At 43.2% G+C, this 12135-nt stretch overlaps 1 protein-coding gene across 5 annotated transcripts in view; it reads left to right on the top strand.

Annotated features, from left to right (window-relative positions):
* The window catches only part of LOC139456545 (TNF receptor-associated factor 4-like), a 100716-nt gene extending 89588 nt beyond the window's left edge, over nt 1-11128 (top strand). For all 5 annotated transcript variants that reach the window (XM_071238314.1, XM_071238318.1, XM_071238316.1 and 2 more), the window contains exons 3-7: nt 251-355; nt 4064-4228; nt 4916-5077; nt 5977-6132; nt 7280-11128. In XM_071238314.1, coding sequence (XP_071094415.1) covers nt 251-355; nt 4064-4228; nt 4916-5077; nt 5977-6132; nt 7280-7894 — 1203 coding nt within the window. In that variant the 3' untranslated portion in view covers nt 7895-11128. The remainder of the gene's footprint in view (nt 1-250; nt 356-4063; nt 4229-4915; nt 5078-5976; nt 6133-7279) is intronic.
* Nucleotides 11129-12135: the final 1007 nt, after the last annotated feature.

The following is a 12135-nucleotide window of genomic DNA, read 5'->3' as shown; positions in this document are numbered from 1 at the left end:
TTTCCTGATTGCATGTCATCTTACACTGATGGTGGTATTGATATAACCATGTTGCTCTTGTTTATAAAACCAGATGCTTTCTGAAAATAAATATGTTAAAACCAGTAGTTACATGGATCCTATACTACAGCAAACAAAGACCCTCTTACAACCTCATAGTTTGAAGCATCGTCATCAGGGGACATCAATTGGGTATGTCACTGTGGGTGGTGGTTGTTGTCTCCCTGCACGACAGTGTTTGGTGTTGCAGATCTACCCCGACCAGGAGCTGCAGTCAGAGATCATGAACACACACATCCGATGTCGCCACCACAAGGAGGGCTGTCGCTGGGTGGACAAGTTGCAGAACCTTCAGGTACATAGCCCCTACAGGTGGAGCAGGATGGTGTGTTGGTGGGAGGGGGGCAGGTCCATGGGCCCTACAGGTGGAGCAGGATGGTGTGTTGGTGGGAGGGGGGCAGGTCCATGGGCCCTACAGATGGAGCAGGATGGCATGTTGGTATGGGGGGAAGGGGGCAGGTCCATGGGCCCTACAGATGGAGCAGGATGGCGTGTTGGTGGGAGGGGGGGGGAGGGTCCATGGGCCCTACAGATGGAGCAGGATGGCATGTTGGTATGGGGGGAAGGGGGCAGGTCCATGGGCCCTACAGATGGAGCAGGATGGCATGTTGGTGGGAGGGGGGCAGGTCCATGGGCCCTACAGATGGAGCAGGATGGCATGTTGGTATGGGGGAGGGGGGCAGGTCCATGGGCCCTACAGATGGAGCAGGATGGCGTGTTGGTGGGAGGGGGGGGGGGGGCAGGTCCATGGGCCCTACAGATGGAGCAGGATGGCGTGTTGGTGGGAGAGGGGGGGGGGAGGGTCCATGGGCCATACAGATGGAGCAGGATGGCATGTTGGTATGGGGGGAAGGGGGCAGGTCCATGGGCCCTACAGATGGAGCAGGATGGCATGTTGGTGGGAGGGGGGCAGGTCCATGGGCCCTACAGATGGAGCAGGATGGCATGTTGGTATGGGGGGAGGGGGGCAGGTCCATGGGCCCTACAGATGGAGCAGGATGGCATGTTGGTATGGGGGGAAGGGGGCAGGTCCATGGGCCCTACAGATGGAGCAGGATGGCATGTTGGTGGGAGGGGGGCAGGTCCATGGGCCCTACAGATGGAGCAGGATGGCGTGTTGGTGGGAGGGGGGTGGGAAGGTACATGGGCCCTACAGATGGAGCAGGATGGCATGTTTGTGGGAGGGGGGGGCAGGTCCATGGGCCCTACAGATGGAGCAGGATGGCATGTTGGTATGGGGGGAAGGGGGCAGGTCCATGGGCCCTACAGATGGAGCAGGATGGCGTGTTGGTGGGAGGGGGGGGGGGGGGGGGGGGGCAGGTCCATGGGCCCTACAGATGGAGCAGGATGGCATGTTGGTATGGGGGGAGGGGGGCAGGTCCATGGGCCCTACAGATGGAGCAGGATGGCGTGTTTGTGGGAGGGGGGCAGGTCCATGGGCCCTACAGATGGAGCAGGATGGCATGTTGGTATGGGGGGAAGGGGGCAGGTCCATGGGCCCTACAGATGGAGCAGGATGGCATGTTGGTGGGAGGGGGGCAGGTCCATGGGCCCTACAGATGGAGCAGGATGGCATGTTGGTATGGGGGGAAGGGGGCAGGTCCATGGGCCCTACAGATGGAGCAGGATGGCATGTTGGTGGGAGGGGGGCAGGTCCATGGGCCTACAGATAGAGCAGGATGGCATGTTGGTGGGAGGGGGCAGGTCCATGGGCCCTACAGATGGAGCAGGATGGCGTGTTGGTGGGAGGGGGGTGCAGGTCCATGGGCCCTACAGATAGAGCAGGATGGCATGTTGGTGGGAGGGGGGCAGGTCCATGGGCCCTACAGATGAAGCAGGATGGCATGTTGGTATGGGGGGAAGGGGGCAGGTCCATGGGCCCTACAGATGGAGCAGGATGGCATGTTGGTGGGAGGGGGGCAGGTCCATGGGCCCTACAGATGGAGCAGGATGGCATGTTGGTGGGAGGGGGGCAGGTCCATGGGCCCTACAGATGGAGCAGGATGGCGTGTTGGTGGGAGGGGGGGGGGCAGGTCCATGGGCCCTACAGATGGAGCAGGATGGCATGTTGGTGGGAGGGGGGCAGGTCCATGGGCCCTACAGATGGAGCAGGATGGCGTGTTGGTGGGAGGAGGGGGCAGGTCCATGGGCCCTACAGATGGAGCAGGATGGCATGTTGGTGGGAGGGGGGCAGGTCCATGGGCCCTACAGATGGAGCAGGATGGCGTGTTGTGGGGGGGGGGGGCAAGGTCCATGGGCCCTACAGATGGAGCAGGATGGCGTGTTGGTGGGAAGGGGGGGGGGGGCAGGTCCATGGCCCCTACAGGTGGAGCAGGATGGCGTGTTGGTGGGAGGGGGGGGCAGCAGGTCCATGGCCCCTACAGGTGGAGCAAGATGGCATGTTGGTGGGAGGGGGGAAGGATGGAGTAAGGTGTGTGTGTGGTGGAGGGATGGTGTGTACATTGCCCCCACAGACACTGCAGATATGTAGCTTGTATCAGCTGTAACTGCATATACAGTTTGGGGGTGGAGGGGAGATGGGGGGCAGGTACATAGCACCTACAGACACAGTGAAATCATGTTAATCCAGACAAACATGTTACCTAGGAAATCTTTCAAATTAATATAACAAATGAATCATGAGTATGTCTGTTTAATTAAATATAGACATTCCCACTAATGCCTGGTAGGCAGGGTTTCTGGATAAACAGGGTCCAGACTTACAATGTTTCACTGTGGTAGTAGATTGATACTGCTCAGTTTTGATGCTAACATCATAGAGTCAATGTGCAAACCACATCCCTCCAAATGTCATTCTCTTTGTGGATGACTGTTGACATTGTCTCTTAATGTTTAAACTAAACACTTCATCACCTTAAAGACTCAGGCTGGCAGTTACTCAATGGTTGCCATTAGCAACATGAAGCTCCCATCACCAGACTGTCTGATGTAGGCGTTGTTTTTTGTGAGCTTTTGTCAAAGCTGCTTAACACACATGAGGCCTCAGTTCACCTCTGTGTAGAAAACAATGATGCTGTCTTTCCATGTGTATTAATGTCATGATTAATCATGATTCTTGTAGCTAAACGTGTCTATTGCACAACACGCAACCTCTATAAGCAGGTTTGACAATAATGGTTCCTCTTAACGGTTTCTTATAATTATTAACAAAATTTAGATTGCTGATAGTGGCGGTAAACAACTACCAAACAAACTACCAATCCCATTTAATCTGCACCAACAAAAGCTAAATATGTACTGTAGGGATATCAGGTTAGAATAGGCCCTCATTTAACTGGTCGTAAGAGGCAACCAAACTGATTTCCCTTCAACATCACTTGTTTCTCTGGTCAAGACATGTTAATGTACTGGCTGCTGTGACGTTGCTGGAAAGTTGCTTACTGCAGCTTTAATCTGAAGAGATGTTTATTGAATAATAATAGAAGTTTCCTGAGAGTGGCCTATTTCAGAAGGCAGTACACAGTCTGTGACTTGAGCCACTAGTCCGTGGCATGAGTCAAGTGAAATGTATTTCAGTCCATTAATCTTTACTAATGTAGTCCATACATTAACACAAGGATTGACTGAAATGATGTCAGGAGACAGGTTCAGGCTTGAGGTTTTTAGCCCAGACTTCATACAATCGGGGTTCACTATTGTTTGTTGGTTGGTTTGTTTGTTGGTGGGTTGGTTGGATGGTTGGTTGTTTAACACCACACTCTGCGATATTACAGCTATATGACGGTGGTCTGTAAATAACTGAGTCTGGACCAGATAACCCAGTGATTGATATCATGAGCACCGATCCACACAATTCGGATACGATGAGATGCATCAGCCAAGTTGGCAAGCCTGACCAACCAATCCTATTAGTTGCCTATTACAGCAAGCATAGTCGCCCTTTACAAGCATGGGTTGTTGAAGACCTATTCTACCCCGGGTCTTCTCTATTGTGACACATGAGACCTTCCACATTCTCTTACTCACTCACTCACTGTTTCAGGCTCATCTCCACAACTGCCGCTATGACTCTGTGCCGTGCCCCAACAGGTGCCCTGCCAAGCTGTCCCGGGTGTGCCTGGAGGACCACATGGAGTTCACCTGCCCCAAACGGCGCGTCACCTGCGACTTCTGCAGTCAGATCTTCGCTGGGGAATACTTCGAGATGGTGAGTTGAGAACAGCTGCCAGTACAATCAGCAGTTGGGAAACTGAATTATTTTTTTTCAGAATTGTGGTTACTGTCTACAATAAACAAGATCTACATTGTGGAAATGGTCAAATAACCTTGCTTAACTGCAAAATTACCTCCTAAAAAGAAATGCCCTTCTGTAATGATAAATGTAGCTGAATGTTTGCTCAGGGGTAGATTGGACGATATGTATAAGATGCCTACATCAAATGGGAATATTGGGTTTATTTCAGTTGTTTTTTTTAAATGTTTTTTTTTTAAAAAAAATAATAAAAAGTCACCTCCACAAAATGATATTTAACAAACAAATAACTGATTTGCCTTCATAGATATGTAAAGGATTGCCAATATTCATTGTTTGACCCACTGCATAACAATACCAACTAACTTGGAGAATGCGTCTTCACATCATGATGAGTGGTTACAGTGTTAGTTTCCTTGTGGGGCGGTCGGGTAGCCTAGTAGTTAAAGCGTTCGCTCGTCACGCCGAAGACCTGGGTTTGATTCCCGACATGGGTACAATGTGTGAAGCCCATTTCTGGTGTCTCCCGCCGTGATATTGCTGGAATATTGCTAAAAGCGGGGTAAAATCAAACTTACTCACTCACTCACTCAGTTACCATGTGTTTTAATTAGTCACAACAGCATGTCTCTTTGTTTGTAGACCCACACAGGAAACTGTCCGAAGGAAGTGACCTTTTGTGAAAACAAGTGTGGTGCTAAGTTAGAGAGACGCTTTCTGAACAACCACATGAAGAACGAGTGCCACAAGCGAACTGTTCACTGCAAGTTCTGTCAGCGGGAATTTGTGCAGGAGACGTTACAGGTATGTTGACAAACATCTGTACCATGATTAGGTGGAAAACACAGACCTGTACTTGATTAGCCAAGTAAAACACACACCTGTATCTGATTAGCCAAGGAACATGCACACACCTGCACCTGATTTGAGAAGTATTCAGTTTTAGCCTGGCCTGTCAGCTTTATGTGTGAGGAAAGCCAGAAGTGATGCAGATTTCAGACTTTTACCACTTTGGTGAATCCCACCAGTATGGTGCCTACAAACCTAAAAACACTAACAGGGCCAACCATGGTTCGAACCCACCATCATAGGTTTCTTGCATGCCCAAGGGATGCAACTCTGCATGGGAATGAATGAATTAATGAGTAGGATCATGATCTACGAATGTAGGTTGTTGGCATTCATTTCAGTGATACAGATTATTGAATAAAACAACATGACTGCAAATCTACAAGTTTTGCGGCCGAGTATTCAATCAATGAACCTTCCAACTATTCTAACCCATGAAGGTCTTGGTTAGAGTTGGTCTTCAGCAACTTATGCTTGTCGTAAGAGGTGACTATGCTTGTCGTAAGAGGTGACTATGCTTGTCGTAAGAGGTGACTATGCTTGTCGTAAGAGGCGACTATGCTTGTTGTGAGAGGTGACTATGCTTGTTGTAAGAGGTGACTATGCTTGTTGTAAGAGGTGACTAACTTGGTTGATGCGTGTAATCGTATCCCAATTGTGCTCATGATGTCAATAAATGGATTGTCTGGTCCAGACTCAATTATTTACAGCCTGCTGTCATATAGCTGAAATATAGCTGACTGCAGCATTAAACAAAAATAAAATAATTATACTATTCTATGCTGAAAATGGATCAGTTTGCCTAATCCTTCTCCTGATGTGTGTTGACATGAGTTATCTTTCCTTGGCCACAGACCCATCAGTACCAGTGCCCACGGTATCCAGTGCCCTGCCCCAACCGATGTGATCCAACTAAAATACCTCGGGAGGAGATGGATGTCCATGTACAGGAGATATGTCCCTCAGCAACGGTGCCATGTGCGTTCAAAGACGCAGGCTGCAAGTTCAAGGTATGACAACATTCTTACTGGTTTAGGGAACTGCTTGTCCTGCCCTGCTTATCATACTTATATCTGGTCTGCTTGCACCAAGCGATCTTAGCTCTATGACTTTTGTAAGCCTGTGTTAAAGTATGGGCAATGTGATTGTCATGGTGCTAAGATCACTTGGTACAAGTTCACCTTGCTCTTTAGAATATAATCCTTAGTTCTTTATTCCTATTATCTTCTGAATTTAAGAACTGCATGTAACTTGAATTTAAAGCAATCAACTTAAACATTTATTTTATGTCAATTTATTATTCATTCAACTGTTAAATTTAAAGTTAAACCATTGATATTTTATTCTTTAAACATTTGAATTTAAAGTAATTGCTTGAACAATTCTTTCAATAATTTATCATCCTTAAAACTGAATTTTCATCTTTATCTCAATTTAAATTAAACTGTTTCATACATCTCTAATAATCCAACATGTATCCAGTTTTCTGCCAATTTCATTAAAATCAGATCTTGGTTCTCACTACTGCTAAATAAAGATCTGAGGACATCCCATTACGGGTTATGTCAGAATGACCGACCAATAAAATGACCAATAAGAATGTCGATATAAGCCAATCAGACAGCAGCTTTCAGGAGCAATATGGCACTAGTTTCAAACTGGGAACTACACTTAAAAATATTTTGACAAGCCTCTCGATTCAAAATTTGAAAAGTGAACAAAAGAACATACTGGAATGTGTAAAAGATTGCCAAGATTAGATTGTATAGCAGTACTTCGCATGGGCAATGCAAAATCTCATCCATTCAAATGTTTATCCCATTGAAGCGACAGATAGACGATGTTTTTGATGAATTAAATCGTAAGCCCATAACTGTCGTTCAGAGTACCCCGTCTTAAACTTTTCGAGGTTGCATGATTCTGACTGTCACTTTCCTGATCTCATAAGCGACGCTCTGATTGGTCAGATGCAAGGTCATTCTGACGTGACCTGTAATGGGATCTCCTCAGATCATTGTTTAGCGGTAGTGAGAACTAAGATCTGATTTGAATGAGATTGGTTTTCTGCAATCCCTTCACTATTTCTGCTTATTGCTGCATGTGTGTCGTGAACCCTATCTAACGAGCAAGCCTCATTTTCAGTGTGTTTCCTTGCAGTGCCCTCGGTTCAGCATGGATCGCCATCTTGAAGACTCCATGAAGATTCATCTCCAGTTCATGTGTGACCTTGTCAAGAGGCAGCAAGCTCAGATGTCGCAACTCTGCAATGCTCTCCACGCAGTGACGCAGGTAACAGACGGGACGTTCATGTGGAAGATCAGCAACTACAAAGCCAAATACATTGAAGCCATTTACAAGAACGGGAAGGAGATTGTCAGCCAACCCTTCTACACATCTCGCTATGGCTACAAGGCAGCGCTGTCCGTGTTCCTGAATGGGAACGGCGCTGGTGAAGGCAAATATTTGTCGGTGTATATCAAACTCCTGCCTGGAGAGTATGACAATGTACTGGACTGGCCGTTTTTGTTACCGGTGTCATTCACAATTTTCGACCAATGCAGTGACCCAGATATGAGAGTGAACATAACGGAGAGCTTCGTGCCTGATCCCACGTGGAAGCACTTCCAAAAACCCAGCAAAGACATTGAATCTCTAGGATTTGGCTACCCCAAGTTTGTGTCACATGAGATTTTGAAATCCAGGGATTATATCAAAGACGACTCCATCATTGTGAAAGTCTGTGTGGACAACAAGAGGTTCATCTTGCCTTGAGCAGGACACCATAGTCAAACTGTGCCATCATTAACATATTTATTACATGTGATTTTTATCATAACACTCAGTGCTGGGACATATAAGTCATATTTGTTTGTTCACAACTGTGTATAACATGGATATTCAAAAACATTTGTTCCACAGGGGACATACACATTATCAGTTGTATGCAGCTCTTGAATGGATTCAGAACAAATGGAAACTAGGTTGTGTCTCACAAATGTTTTCTCAGTCAAGTATATTTCAAACACTGAAAAATATTTGAATTTCTTATAAAAACACCTTGCCCAACTTGCACAAAGTGATCTTAGTGCTAAAAATAAGTGAAATTTAAACATAGACCAACAAAAGCAATAACATGGCTTTGAGATACATGTAGTATGCATTTGTCAGGACTCAAAATGTTGTTATGTATAAATTTATGAGGAAGAGAATATATGGATGTCAACTTCTTTATTAGGAAGAACATCGTATTAAAGAAGTTGACATCCGTATATATTCTCTTCCTTATGTATATTCACTTCTAAAGACCTATGAATTTCTGCTTCTAATTTTCCTCATTCAATGCTATAAAGGACAAAACAGTAGTAAATTTGGCAATTGATCATCAGAACAATCTGATGTCTGTGGTATCCATTATGGGGGAGGAAACTGACTCAAAATATTTAATCAGTGTGTTATAAAAGAAATGATGTTATTTATGGTGTGTCCATGCTCCCCACCCTTCTACTACAAAAAATGATTTTTTCATACAAGAGCTGGCATTAATATCCAAGTCAAATATTTGACATATTTAATGACACTTTTTTTTAATTTCAGTATTCTTGCCAGTGATCAATTAGCAAAGATTTCAGGCTAACAGGCCAGTGATAATATTGTTGCCCAGTATATTTGTCACAACATTTTGTTGTCATTAATCAACATTTGATGTTTGTTGTGATAGCTAATGTTTGTTTGAGGAGACAGACACAAGTTTCATTAGTCAGTTTAGTTATCAATGTTAACATACTGAGTATGAAAATATTTAAAATTCTATGTTGAGGGGAAAGGATTTTCTCCTTATGACGCGATATTAGCATTCAGTAGACAGATAAATTCCAATAAGAACAGAAAGTATGTTCCAGTTCTTATCAACACATTTGATGATCAGTTCCTGTGTTAAGAGTTACAAGATTTCCATCTCGTGCCAATCAGTGTTGGATTAAGAATGTCAAGGTCTCCTTGTCTTTTTTTGGAATCACTAGATTAAAGTATACCTCAGAGATCCCTTAACATACAAACTTTTCGAACGCTGCTTACCTATTTTAGTTTAACCTTTATTCTGGCAGATGTTCTTTGTGCCAAGTTAACAATAATTGCCTAAACATTTTTGTAAATAACAAAATAAATACAAGTTACAAGAGTAAGAAACTTCTCCAGTGTATGAAGGGACTGGTAATGTTGATGTGATATAGCCTTCTGATCATGCTGAGGCTGTGTGTGTTTCTAGTCATCTCATGGACACAGTGCTGCTCAGTGTGTGTGTTGGGTTGGGGGTACTTAAGCTTACAAAGCTCATGTTTTTTACCAAGGATGATATCTTTCAGTACAGCAGGTCCCATCCTAATGGATCATGTCATATTTTGACCTGATTGTTTTGTGGGGTGATAAAACTATCATATCACTACATGACAACCCATTAACCCACTTATCCCTCGTTTGGCCATATTTCGGTAGATCTGTTCCTGTTAGTTATACCTTCTTTGCCTCTGCAAAATCTAACCACTTCACTGGCAATGACCCATGTGGAAGTATGCAGGTGCTTGTTCCTGCTACAGACAAGCTGCTTTTATAGCATCTTAGTCACAGCTAACAGGGAATACGGCTTCAACATAGTCACAGATAGCAGGGAATACCGCTTTCCTAGCAACTTAGTCACAGCTAGCAGGGAATATAGGATAGACAAGTAGCAGGGAATAGTTCCGTAGACAGTCAGATACGAGAATGATTGGTGATCCTTCATAGTGAGAGCAGTAGTTTTGGATCTACTGGTGAAAGTATGCCAATGCTGCCTAATAATATGGTATGTTTGAGGAGGCTTGATACAATCCCATTAGTGCAATATTGCCTTTGCATAACATAAAAAAACATGGAAACACTCTCACAAGGCTCATTGATCTCTACCTTACTTCCAATAACCTCAACACACTGACATTATTAGGCTAATAATTGTAGTTGGTTCTCCGGCACTGATGATTTAGCCGAAACACATGAAAGCATTTTATTTCTGGTTTTAGACAAAAATAAATACAGGTAAATGTCAGACATCTTACACTAAACTACATGCTCACTCCGTCAATATCATTGCGGGAGAAACAGATGTTTTAATGTTTTATGTCTGTGTGTCATTTCGGAAGAAGGTCAATATCAAATATTCGTACGTCCATGTCATAATTATTTCATCAACATAATTATCTCAATTTGTATTGTATAACATAATTGTTTGAATTGATTTTCTATTTGTTTTACATGCATTTATTTATGTATGTTTACAGGGAATATGCCTTTTATTGTGTTACAACATACTGCATATATGTCTGTACTGTTGTCGTATATGTTTGATATATAGAGGGGTTCTCCAGACTGAGGGGTCAGTGTTGATAATGATAGAAGAATGTTTTTTACTTTAAACACACTGATCTCAGTACAGATCTAATTGTTCATATACCATAATATCTCATTCTATTCTGATTTAAGTTGTTAGATGAAGAAAAAAGAGAAAGTACTTAACAAAGATGTGGATATTATTTTCTTGTACTCAGTTGTTGGATTAAACAAAACAGATTATGATATTTGATGTGGCATGACAGAAAGGGTGGAGGCTATGAGAATATAATGATTGGATGTTTGTCTCTTCTAACCTACCAAACACCCTGCCTCACATCATTCAATGTTCCCATGTACCTAAAGACAAAAGGTCTGGGTAAGTCTGGGTCTTCAGCAACTCTTGATTGTCATAAGAGGCGACTAATTTGGATCTGGTTGTCAGACTCAGTGACTTTGATGGTGCATATTATTGTATGCCAATTGCGTAGATCAATGCTTATGATGTCAATCTGTGGATTGTCTGGTCCAGACTTTAATATTTACAGACATATAGCTGGAATACTGCTGAATACGGCGTTAAACAACAAACAAAACAAACAAAAGACTAAGAAAATTTATATGGGCATTCTATTTGCTTGAATAAAACCCACCCTATACATAGTCTAACCAGACATTCATGTTCATGTGAATCAAATCTGTCTGCAGTTAATGTGCTGATGTGCTTTGAACAGTTTGTTATAAACATATGGCACATAGCATAAGATGCCTCTGCCTTACATTTTATTAAAAAAATGGATGAAAATCTAATCAATAATTTATTGTACCCAAAAGGATAATATAGGATATGATAGGTCTCTTCATGTGATATCTAGTTCCACTACTGACTCTCAACAATAAGTCATTTCTCATCACCAACAACATAGCCTAGTCCACAGTTTACATAACAGCATCAAATACAAGGCCAAAGATAGGTGATGTGTATGAGTTGTAGAAGTGTCACTAGGGGTATATGTGGTTTTAAGCATACCACAGTAGGTTTTATACCAGGAGCCAGAGGATTTATTGTCACACTCAGAAATGTGCAGCCTGTTTTCTTCATGGCAGGGTATAAGGGATTTATTTCCCTCCCAGGCAGGATACATAGAATTTAGGAGGTAAGATGCTGCTTTGTATTATAGGGAAGGTCATGGCAAAGTGATTAAAAATTGGCTTTGTGTCAATTTAAAAAAAATCAATTTTTATGAGAAATCATTTACTCTTCCTGTTTTGTCTTTGATGCCGTTTTTGTGTCTGGAACTTAACAATATGATCAAGGTTGATAGAGGGTTATACTTAAACTGAGTTCTGTTTGGAAATAATATTGTTAATGGGTTACACATGTGTAACATTGTTAAAGTATTTCTTATATTCAGCCATGATACTCACATTGAGTACAATGTAAGACAGGCCACAACATTAATAACTTGTTTACCATCACTGTTGCCTTTTGTGGAAAAATGCTTCTATGTTAAGCTATAAACATTACCTCCCTGCCTCAATATTCACAAGAACAGACTAACTTTGTGAACCTTTAACATCTTTATTTTTACAATGCTTTGCTATTATAAGTACAGTATTTGATGAATACATCTGCCACGAGAGTTTCGTCTGTT

This window comes from Haliotis cracherodii, unplaced genomic scaffold (genome assembly GCF_022045235.1).
Source record: "Haliotis cracherodii isolate W230 unplaced genomic scaffold, xgHalCrac1.p SCAF_11, whole genome shotgun sequence".
NCBI lineage: Eukaryota > Metazoa > Mollusca > Gastropoda > Lepetellida > Haliotidae > Haliotis > Haliotis cracherodii.
Note: the sequence above shows the minus strand (reverse complement) of the source record. Positions and strands in the feature narration are given on the sequence as shown.